Source organism: Gouania willdenowi, chromosome 1 (genome assembly GCF_900634775.1).
Source record: "Gouania willdenowi chromosome 1, fGouWil2.1, whole genome shotgun sequence".
Taxonomy (NCBI): Eukaryota; Metazoa; Chordata; class Actinopteri; order Blenniiformes; family Gobiesocidae; genus Gouania; species Gouania willdenowi.
The window spans coordinates 10,400,867-10,413,222 of record NC_041044.1 but is presented as its reverse complement, the minus strand read 5'-3'; the positions used below and the strand labels follow the sequence as shown (position 1 = coordinate 10,413,222).

General features: G+C 41.1%; 1 protein-coding gene across 3 annotated transcripts in view; it reads left to right on the top strand.

Annotated features, from left to right (window-relative positions):
* Positions 1-12,356, top strand: part of LOC114462582 (malate dehydrogenase, cytoplasmic-like) — a 174,569-nt gene that overhangs the window by 130,078 nt on the left and 32,135 nt on the right. For all 3 annotated transcript variants that reach the window (XM_028445536.1, XM_028445518.1, XM_028445527.1), the window contains exons 4-5: positions 1,937-2,113; positions 2,217-2,330. In XM_028445536.1, the coding sequence (XP_028301337.1) occupies positions 1,937-2,113; positions 2,217-2,330 (291 nt within the window). The remainder of the gene's footprint in view (positions 1-1,936; positions 2,114-2,216; positions 2,331-12,356) is intronic.

Genomic DNA, 12,356 nt, shown 5'->3' with positions numbered 1-12,356 from the left:
GGTCCACAGTTCCACGGCCAGGACGAAAACCACATTGCTACTCCTGAATCCGAGGTTCAACTATCCGGCGGACCCTCCTCTCCAGTACCCCTGAATAGACCTTACTGGGGAGGCTGAGGAGTGTGATCCCTCTATAATTGGAACACACCCTCCGGTCCCCCTTCTTAAAAAGGGGGACCACCACCCCGGTCTGCCAATCCAGAGGCACTGCCCCCGATGTCCACGCGATGTTGCAGAGTCGTGTCAGCCATGACAGCCCCACAACATCCAGGGCCTTGAGGAACTCCGGGCGGATCTCATCCACCCCCGGAGCCCTGCCACCGAGGAGCTTTTTAACCACCTCGGCAACCTCAGCCCTGGGGCTGAGGTTGCCGAGGTTAGATAGGAGAGCCCACTCTCGGGTCCCTGGGCCCTGCTTCCTGATTGGAAGGCGTGTCGTGGGATTGAGGAGGTCTTCGAAGTATTCCCCCCACCGATCCACAACGGCTCGAGTCGAGGTCAGCAGCGCACCATCCGCACCATACATAGTGTTGACGGTGCACTGCTTCCCCCTCCTGAGACGCCGGATAGTGGTCCAGAATCTCTTCGAAGCCGTCCGGAAGTCGTTCTCCATGGCCTCACCAAACTCCTCCCATGTCCGGGCTTTTGCCTCGGCGACCGCCGTGGCTGCACTCCGCTTGGCCCGTCGGTACCTGTCTGCTGCCTCCGGAGTCCCACAGGCCAAAAAGGCCCGGTAGGACTCCTTATTCAGCTTGACGGCATCCCTCACCCCCGGTGTACACCAACGGGTTCGGGTATTGCCGCCACGACAGGCACCTACTACCTTGCGGCCACAGCACCGATCAGCCGCCTCAGCAACAGAGGCACGGAACATGGCCCACTCGGACTCAATATCCCCCCGCCTCCTCCGAGACAAGTTTTCCCGGAGGTGGGAGTTGAAACTCCTTCTGACGGGAGACACTGCCAGGTGTTCCCAGCAGACCCTCACTATACGTTTGGGTCTGCCAGGTCTAACCGGCATCCTCCCCCGCCATCGGAGCCAACTCACCACCAGGTGGTGATCAGTTGACAGCTCCGCCCCTCTCTTTACCCGAGTGTCCAAGACATGCGGCCGCAAGTCCGATGACACGACTACGAAGTCGATCATCGAACTGCGGCCTAGGGTGTCCTAGGGTGCGGGAGGGGCTCAAAGTAGAGTCGCTGCTCCTCCACATCGAGAAGAGCCAGATGAGGTGGCTCGGGCATCTAATTACGTCCCTCCGGAAGGAGGCCCCGGGGAAGACCCAGGACACGCTGGAGAGATTATGTCTCTCGGCTGGCCTGGGAACGTCTCGGGGTCCCCCCGGAAGAGCTGGAGGAAGTGGCCGGGGAGAGGGAAGTCTGGGCCTCCCTACTGAGGATGCTGCCCCCGCGACCCGGAAGCGGCTAAGCGGGAGAAGATGGATGGTTTACATTTTAGAAAACAATCAGTTATTGTAAATAGTTAAAGATGACATTTACTGCTGATTTAAAGCAATATAAATCATGTACAAGATTATTTATTTATTATTATTTATCATTTAGGGGTCATTTCATTGCTCTCAACCTGTTTTTAGTGATAATCTGACTGTCTGGTTATTGTATTTGATTTGTCTCTTTGCTTACGTACATTGTTGTGTTGTTGTTAGATTTAGATTAGGTTGTAATTAGATGTCCTGAAACTGTTTGAGCTTGTCCCTGAAAATGGCAGCTCACAAGTTGAGCTGAATATATTTTATGAATAAAATTATTGAGAATAAAGACAATTAATTTTAATATGTTTAAAGTAACCATGAATAATAATACACATTAACATGGGGAATTAAAGCTCCCATGTAAACATGGCCATTGTTATTCTTCATTTAAAATGTCGGCACTAAATAATTTGCCCACATCTTTATTGCCTCATTCCCTGCAGGTGGCCATGCACTGTGGCGTGTCCTCTGACAAGGTAAAGAATGTCATTATCTGGGGCAACCACTACTCCACTCAGTATCCAGATGTCCATCATGCCATAGTTAATACCCATGGCTGTGAATTGGGGGCTTACAAAGCTGTTAAAAATGATGCCTGGCTGCATGGAGACTTCATATTAGTAAGTAGACAAATATTCTGAAATGACACAATGAAATTTCTTCTTAGAGCAGTATACTTTGTGAGTCTGAGTTGAACAGAATTTCTCCTCAAATCTCTTGTAGACAGTGCAGCAGCGGGGTGCCGCTGTCATCAAGGCTCGAAAGCTTTCTAGTGCCATGTCTGCAGCCAATGCCGTATGTGACCACATCAAGGACATCTGGTTTGGTACTAAGGAGGTGTGTTTGGTTGGAAACACACTATTGACTTAGAACGTCTTATTTTCTGGTACCAGTTGAAAAATATTTCAACATTTGTAGGAGGTCAAAGGGTTTTAAAATGGTAATATTAATTATTATAAATATTAACAAAGAGATTAGCCATGGAATGCCATCTGAGGTTGCGTTAAAGTGCCTGAGATCACTTTATGCGTTTTAATTAATACCTTTTCCCTCAGGTGGGTCCTTAATGTTGGTTCAGAGAACTATTAAGTTATAATAATAACCAAACAGGTAGAATTCATGCATATATTATATCAAATAAAAATATTTATAATTTACAAGCACAATGATAACAAGCAAAGTCAAACAATGTTTGCTAAAATATTTCTACTAGTTAACTGGTATAACACATTATATACAGTACATTTCATACACAGATTTATATACATCTAATGTATGATGTTTTGTGCATGATGTTTAATGTCAAGCAAGTGAGTTGCGAGTGGGAAATAAAAATAAAATATTAAAATAAACTAATAAAAGGGGGGGAAATGGAAGTTAGGTTGGCTATAATTTTAAGAGTTGATCAAAGAGTTTAGTTCATTTAGTCAATCAGTGGAAATGGTTCAAGGTGTGTAGTCGGCAAGGGAAGTTCTGTTTGCTTTTGCGGGGTTGGATGACTTCTTCCCGTCTGAAGTAGCACGACTCGCTGGGACATGTCTGGGCTTGTTCTACGTCTGAAGATCTCTGGGCATCAGCAGTAGCAGTGATGGTCATTCTTTCAAACTGTACTCTTGACCACGCACAAAAGAAAGTTACTCAAAAAGGTTAGTGGTTGCAAAGTTAGAAAAAATTATGTGCCCTTATTCAGAAAGCATCCTAAGGCTAAAAGTAGCTCTTAATGACACGCTACAAGTTTGACTGTGCAGAGATAATGTTTGTGGTTTTCCCACACAGCGTCAGTCCATGCAATTACGCGCCTATCTCCTGTGCATATTCTCCGGTCCAGGTTCCTGACAAGCCCACCGCACCAAAAGTTTGTAGGTCTGTCAATGAAGGCGATCTGAAGCAAAGGAGGCGGACTGGGCCATAATGTCATTTTTCTGGGGCTGTCTAAAAATCACGGAACATAGAGTTTTCCTTATGCTTGTAAATATCATTGAAATCTGTGAAAATGATAAACCACAATTTTAATTTGAAACATTTTTGTTGATAAATAATGTAACAGGTTGATTTGATCAGATTATTGCAGTGTGAGGATCCGACACATTTTTTTGTCTGAGCCACAGATAAAATCTCTCTTTTGCCACCTCAAACTAATGACAGATTAACGTTTGTTTTTGTGGAAAGCCTGATTTTATTAACTTCTTACACTCCTGCATTCAGAAATGATCAGCGCGAATTAGTTCATCATCATATGTCATCAATGTTTCACTTGTTTTTTACTCTTCTCGTGTGATCAAACTGTGGCTTTATGTTATACACTTAAAAAAGTTGGACATCAGTCTGACGTCTGTCAGAGATTTGAGCTGCAGCTCTTTCGGTCACCTCTAGAACGCAACTCCCATCGTCCTCCCAGGAAAAGGAGTGGACGGCACGGGTAAAATATAATTAAATGTAACACATATTGTCCTGTCTAGAACTGTTAAATGTGAACATATTAGAAACCCCCATGATAGTGTCACTTAGTGTCACTTACATATATTCTTTCTGGGAGTCTCTTTTGCAATATTATGAGTCCATGTGTCTTACATAGTAACTAAGTCCAAATTTCTAGTGCAATATAATGTTTCACCTTATCAAGGCGCTGCACTTATTCCACGTTCAGAAGCGTGTAAAAGGAAAATAACTTAAGCCACCGGGAGAATAAGAGTGAGGCCATATTTGAATGGGAATGCCCACATTTCAGGGTCGCTCCAACCAGAGTACGTACCTGGGATCACTGAGTTTTAAGTGCAGGGGCAGAATAGTACGAAGCCAAAAACAGCGCTGCTGCACAGCTTTTCTGATTTACGCACATGGGAGAATACAGCCCTAAATGAGCATATGGAATTCTCAAACATTCATCCAATTATTAATATCAAAGTAAGCGATGTCAGCAGCCATAGCCTCATGTAGACTACAACATTCACCTGTTTGAGAATAACTTTGTTTGTGTGCTGTAATCTCCACCCTCGCTCTGGATTACAGCAGGTAGCAGCACTGAGCCCACACAGAGAGAGGGAACAATGCATTGATTTGCAGGGCAATGAGCTCCCAGACCTGCCTCCTCCTTTTTGCAGTGATCATGACCCAGTTTCCCACCTAATACTGTTTTATTTCGCCTTGTAAGAGAGCGTCAGCAAACACAGTAATCACTGACAGCTGCGTCTGCGTCCACCAAAATGACCAACGTGGACAGTCAACAACAATAAGTAAATAAAAAATAATTGGCATGTGAACAAAGTTCAAACATTTACAAGCTCTGTACATATAAATTTTGCTGGAATAAATTAATTTCATGATTACATGATAATTATGTGATTTTACTCTCTCTTCATAAGGTATATGCAGAACGTCATGTGAACAAAACCGGAAAAAGGGTTAGCTTACTTCCTGTGTGCACAGCAATAACTACTGGCTGATCCACGGTTATTGTTTTTCGCACTGCTTTCTTTGTCTTAATTCAAACAGTGACTTCTGCTGTGTACTACAATGCACCATGTCAGGGAAATTCAGCTCCGCTGTAAGTTCCCACCACTTTCCAATAGATAAAAGTTTGAAAGAAATATGGATATGCAACGTAAGACGTCAAAATGTTAAAAGAACATCAATGGTCTGCCGTAGGCATTTTCTCTCCACGGAGGTCATCCAAGTTGCAAGACAGCATTTAAAGGAGAGTGATATACCTGTCCTTTTTCCCTGGAATGACTACTCTCTGCCGGTAGCCAACCCGAGTGTCTGGGAGAGGACGCAACAACCAGAGGACCAACTGGTAGAAGATATGAATTATGTTTTTTTACTTCAGTGCAATGATTATGATGCAAGACCAGAACCAGCAGCTCTGGCTACAGCACGGGATATCATAGACGCACAACAGCTGGAGATAAAGGAGCTGAGGAAGAGACTGGAGGAGGTGCCCTGAAACAATTGTTTGGTTTGGAGAGGTTTGTGGCATCAGGAGATAACATTAGACTCTAAACCAGGTTTGTGTTATGCTTCGTTATATTATTTCTGTTGCATGCCTAGATTGTGTTTACATCCATGTCTCAGCTTTTATTTATATTGGATTACTAATCAGAGCAATTTTATGTGGAAACCATGTGAGCATATACAGTGCCTTGCGAAAGTATTCGGCCCCCTTGAACTTTTCGACCTTTTGCCACATTTCAGCCTTCAAACTTAAAGATATAAAACAGTATTTTTTTGTTAAGAATCAACAACAAGTGGGACACAATCATGAAGTGAAACAAAATTTATTGGATATTTCAAACATTTTTAACAAATAAAAAACTGAAAAATTGGGGGTGCAAAATTATTCAGCCACTTTACTTTCAGTGCAGCAAACTCTCTCCAAAAGTTCAGTGAGGATCTGTTGTGATGGTGATGAATATTATTTTATGGAGACGGTGTCTGTCCCCCGACCCAAATTTCACAATGATTTTAACATAAAATCAAATAAAAGAGCTATCAATTATAAAAATCTGAAAAAAATTAAAATCTCAAATATAGCAACACCAAAACATAAAACCATTAGATGTGCTCTATTAAATATTAGATCACTGAGATCCAAATCTCTACTAGTAAATGACCTTATCTCAGAAAATAACTTTGATTTATTCTGTTTAACTGAAACATGGCTGTATCAAGATGAATATGTTAGTTTAAATAAAGCCACTCCTCCCAGTCATTTAAATACTCATATGCCACGAGACATAGGCCGTGGAGGTGGTGTAGCAGCTATTTATCATTCCTCTCTCCTAATCTATCCTAAACCAAAGGCCAGTTACACTTCCTTTGAAAGCCTGGTTCTAAATTTATCTCATACCGAATCAAAAACCTGCCAGTCAGTCTTATTTGCGATAATTTACCGTCCTCCAGGCCCTTATTCTGAATTTCTATCAGAATTCTCTGAGTTTATATCAAACTTAGTCCTCAGTTCTGATAAAATACTGATAGTAGGAGATTTTAATATCTATGTTGACAAAGATAGTGATAGCCTGAGCTCAGCCTTTATGTCCCTAATAGACTCAGTTGGCTTTTTTCAAACTATTAATGAAGCTACTCATCGTTTAAATCATACTCTTGATCTTGTTCTAACATATGGCCTTGATATTAATGAACTAAAAGTCTACCCTGAAAATCCAATAAAACAGAGGAGTCACGAATACTCTGGCAAGAAAGACATAGTAAATACATGACAGCCTTACGACATACTCAATCTACATACTACTCCTCACTAATTGAAGAAAATAAAAATAATCCGAGGTACCTTTTCAGCACTGTAGCCAGGCTAACACAAAGTCAGAGCTCTATTGAGCCCATGATTCCTCTAGCCCTCAGCTGTGAGGACTTTATGACATTTTTTAACGATAAAATTCATAAGATTAGAGATAAAATTAGCCACTCCCTGCCTTCACCTGGGCCTGCTGTACCATTACATGTATATAGGCCTAACCTAAACTGTTTCACACATATAGGACTTCAGGAACTTAACTCTATTATTTCATCCTCCAAACCATCGACCTGCCTTTCAGATCCGATCCCAACTAAGCTGTTTAAAGAAGTTGTTCCCCTGGTCTGCCCATCTTTGTTGGAGACAATAAATATATCCCTATCAATAGGCTATGTGCCACAGTCCTTTAAAGTAGCTGTTATCAAACCCCTTCTCAAAAAACCTACTCTTGATTACAGCACTTTAGCAAACTACAGGCCTATATCTAATCTTCCTTTTATTTCAAAGATTCTTGAGAAAGTTGTGGCTCTGTGACTTCCTTCAAAACAACAGCCTGTTCGAGGACTTCCAGTCAGGTTTTAGAGCTCAACACAGCACAGAGACTGCTTTAGTTAAAGTAACTAATGATCTACTCTGGGCTTCCGATGAAGGACGACTCTCAATGCTGGTTTTATTAGATCTTAGTGCAGCTTTTGACACTATAGATCACTATGTTCTACTTGAGAGATTAGAGGAATTACTTGAAATCACAGGGACTGCCCTAAACTGGTTTAAGTCCTACCTATCTGATAACTACCAGTTTGTACACGTGAATAATAGGTCTTCTGTGTACACTAAAGTAAGGTACGGGGTTCCTCAGGGATCTGTGCTAGGTCCAATCCTCTTCTGCATCTATATGCTCCCCCTTGGTAATGTTATGAGAAAATACTCTGTTAACTTTCACTGCTATGCTAATGATACCCAACTGTATGTATCAATGAAGTCAGGTGAGACAAATCAGCTATCTAAATTTGAGGCCTGTCTAAAGGACATTAGGGCCTGGATGGACCAAAATTTTCTTCTTCTTAACTCAGACAAGACTGAGGTCATTGTACTGGGCCCACGACACCTTAGAGAAACCTATGCTAGCCTAACTGCCCTAGATGGCATTACTCTGGCACAAAGCAACACTGTTAGAAACAGTCAGGATTTATCAGGATTTATCCTTCAACTCTCACATAAAACAAACTTCAAGAACTGCCTTCTTTCATCTCCGTAACATTGCTAAAATCAGACCTATCCTGTCTCAGAGCGACGCCGAAAAGCTAGTCCATGCTTTTGTTACCTCTAGACTGGATTATTGTAATTTTCTTTTAGCAGGCTGCCCGAGCAAGTCGCTTAAGACACTTCAGCTGGTTCAAAATGCTGCAGCACGTGTACTGACTAAAACTAGGAGAAGAGATCACAATACTCCTGTATTCGCCTCTCTGCATTGGCTTCCCATAAAATATAGAATAGAATTCAAAATTCTTCTTCTCACTTATAAAGCCCTAAATGGACAGGCACCAGTCTATCTCAAGGAGCTTGTAGTGCCATACAATCCCCCCAGAACACTACGCTCTCAAAATGCTGGCCTACTCGTTGTTCTATTTGTCTCTAGAAGTAGTATAGGAGGAAGAGCTTTCAGTTATCAGGCCCCACTTCTCTGGAACCATCTACCAACCACGGTTCGGGGGGCAGACACCCTCTCTACCTTTAAGGTTAGGCTCAAAACATTCCTCTTTGGTAAAGCTTTTAGTTAGGAACCAGCTCATAGCTCATCGTTAAGATGCAATAGGCATAGACTGCCGGGGGGGTCTGGCATGCTCGGTTGGAGAGAGGTTGGAGAGGGCGTTAAGAGAGAGGTCATTTAGGTTAGAGACAGACCGGAGAGGGTCCCATTCCTCTCTCTAACACTGCCTCTATGTCTGCTTCTTCCCTTGTGTGTTTGCTCCTGTACTCCTTCTGGCTTTTGTCTTGCAGGTCTGTGGGATCCTCAGTGTGGAGTTACAGAGTCTCAACAACTCTGTCTCGACCCTTTCCTCTGCACACACCCAACACAGCATAACGTGGATGGCTGTTCATCATAGGAATGGGATCCACACAAGGTTCCTGCTGCTTAACAGAAGGTTTTACTTGCCGCCATGATGAATTCATGTTGGGTGTGGGATACATATGTATGTGTATATACGTATATATGCATATGTGTGTATCTATGAAATGAAGAGTCCGTCCTTAAGACTGCTCTACTGTAAAGTGTCTTGAGATACTATTGGTTATGATTTGGCGCTATACAAATAAAAGATTGATTGATTGATTAATTGACTTGCAGTAATTTATTTGCTAAATGACAAAGGCAATCCCCAATTGCCTGCAGGATAAATTAGCCCTGTGCCTTGTTGAAATATAACCAAACAGTCTTATTCATATTGTTGGTCTCTTTTTATTTACCATTTGGAGTATAATGCCTAGAAAAGGAGAGGACAAGAAAGGAAAAAGAAAGGGAGCTCCAGCAGGCAGCCCAGGTGAGCAGCTCTCTATTCTCCCGGTTAAAAGCGTTGTTTCTTGTGGTGTGGATGCGATGACAAAAGGAAGGTGGTGTGGAAAAAGTCTTCAGACGAATGACTTGTATATAATATGTAGTTTATTAAATGCAATCAATGTCCTGAACAAGTAACAAAAATGAAACCTGCTGAGAGCATGCTGGGCGAATTATTGCAAAACTCTGAGGCTGGTAAGGAAAATCCCGCGTATATATCTGTGGGGTATGTCTTCCAATCTTTAACATTAGCTAATCACCATATAAGTGAACAGCCCAGTTCTGGGTTGTGAATGTACAGAGAAACAGTTAATCATCATGTGGAATCATAGAAAAAGGAAATTTGAGCCTGGTGCCTCATCAGCTCAGTATCACAGATTTGGGAAAAACAAGTCACATCTGGATCCGTTTGTAGGTTCTAACATTCCTGAATAACGACTAAAACCTGTGCCAATGTTCTTATCACCCCAAAAAGAGGTACACCTCCATAATGTCTGTGAGATTGCTCATGGAGTGTAGGGCCTCTTGTTTAACCAATAGTTTCACTTATGCATCTTTCTGGAATCAATTCTTTATTGAAAAGGACTATAAATCTTTAATATCACATTTTAAATGCTTTAATACACTTCAAAAGCATCCACCAGCAGCAAGGAGGAAGAGGAAGATAAAGATGAAAGGTCAGAGTCAAGAGTCATGTTCCCTGTTTAGGGCATTTTAAAGCTCAGATTTTAAAGTTGAACTGTTCCTCTAATTTTACTGAAATATCTTAAAAGCTGTCCACATTTTATTTTAACTACACAAAGTGGTTTGGTTGTACTAAATTTGGCATTAAGCTGTTTTAGCTAATTATATTAATTTGTACCAACAAGTTATTTCGATGTTACAAGACTTGCAGTAATCTTGTATTTACTGTAAGAGGCTATATTCAACCTTAAAAAAATAGGCTATTACGTAAAACTATTATTATTCCATTCTAGGCAGCTACAGCAGGGAAGCAGTAGGCCATCTACCAGCAAAGAAAGAAAGGTCAAGTAATTTTATTAAGATATTGACATAAATGCTATTACATTCAACATGTGCCTGTAATGTTTGTTTATTTTTTAAATCTCACACTGCTATATTAAGGCAGTTCTACATGCCACAGAAAGTGCCCTTATTTTTCACTGAGCACCTGTCCCCCAAAATGTCTGTGCATGCCACTGCCTGTATCCGATCTGTTAAAGACAGTCTGAACAGCACTTCACATCCAGTCTGCTGTAAAGATGTAGAAGCATCACAGCAAACAGCGAGAGCGATAAACCTGGCCCTTTGTTTTTCACTCTCCTTAAAGTTATGAAGTGCTGACTTCTGTTGGAAAGAAACTTTCTTAGCACGACATATAGTTCTACACGACACATCCATATTTACTTCCGAAAAAACACTGTAGCCTGTGGGGTCATGGGTCACCTTAGGGCTTCTTCTGTGTATGCACATAACTTCAGTCTTGCATTCCGTTCATACTCCAAACTATTATGAACCACACAAAAAACTTTGAGTTTTTGAAAAAATTGGTTGTAACTGTTGTATAAGTGGCGCTCGAGTCATGTGACTTGGTTCTTCTTCTGTTGTACAATTCTTCTTCACAATGCAAATGGTGAATCGACAATGTGCTCAGCAGTTCCTGCATGGTACTGCAGCAAAAATTAAGCAGAAAGCGGTTGCCGGGCCTGATTTTATCATGAATTTACCAAATTAATGTAAAAATGAGGATTTTTGATGGTCAGCCTCACAGAGCTAAAAATAAAAAAAAAAAGTAAAAAGGAATCAGGGCAGAGCTGCTTTCTTCTTTTAAATAGGACATTACATTTTATTTAAATTTTTACAGCAGTTTTACTGTGTTTTGGATTCAATACTGGGATTTATTGGAATTTTGAATGTCTTAGACAATCTTAGATTTTGAGACCACTTTTGTTGGAAGATATGGATGGACGTTAAGACATGGCTTGTTTATGTCTTCATTTTATTTCCAAGTTTGACAGGATAATTGACTGTTTTTGCTGTGATGGTTGTGTCTTATGTCTTATGGGCAATCGTGTTTCAGAGGGTAAAGGGGTTGTTTTCTGATCGCGAGGTCAGGAGTTCGATCCCAGTCTATACCAGTCTATGTGTCGGAGTGTCCTTGGTCAAGAAACTGAACCCTAAGTTGCTCCCAGTGGTTGATTAGTGCCTTGCATGCTTTGAGACTACTTCAGTGTAGCGCTATATAAATCAAGTCTATATACCATTTATGTGGTTAAAAACAGAAGATTCTAACCTTTCAAACAGTATATGATACTTGTGATATGCTGCTGTATTTAAGAAGCATTTAATCCCTTAAGAGGATGAGTGAGACACAAATTTTAACATTATCAGTTATGTTACTAATAATTTTGCATTATTGTATATGTTACACACATCGTGATTGGCACAAATCTTGAGACGGTTTATATATTTAATAATGTTTTTTTCTTTTGCCCCCCATGGCAAGACTCTCAAACTCCACCTATGGTCAGTCACCATGTATGTAAGGAGTTGTGCTGAACATTGTTACTTCCAAAAAACTAAAAAATACACAGAGAGACTGACTTGTGTGTGGAGTGAGGAATGAAGCTGCCCAAAAGAAAATGTTAACCATTTCATTTTGGATCAGCAAATTTAACCTAGAATTCTCTTCCTTCTCAGACTTCATTCGAAATAAAATTATCTAGATTTATATTGTATATCACCATTTTGAGAAAATATATTGAGATATGAGTTTTGGTCCATATTGGCCAGCCCTCGTAGGAATGTTCACAGCATTTCAATGTTAATAAAGGTCGACCACCCAGATTCTACTCACATAATTGTATTTAGTAAGCGGTTGACAAGTGGGTATTTTAGATTTCTTGTACACTTGTCTTAAAATATAAGGGATACTGGAGTTTGGTTGGGCAGGTGGGACGGATCGTAGTGGGCGCCAGAAAATTTCCCTTATTTTCAAATCCAAGACTTGAACACAACCCCAAGGTTTCTGAGGCTGGTTTTAACAGATGAA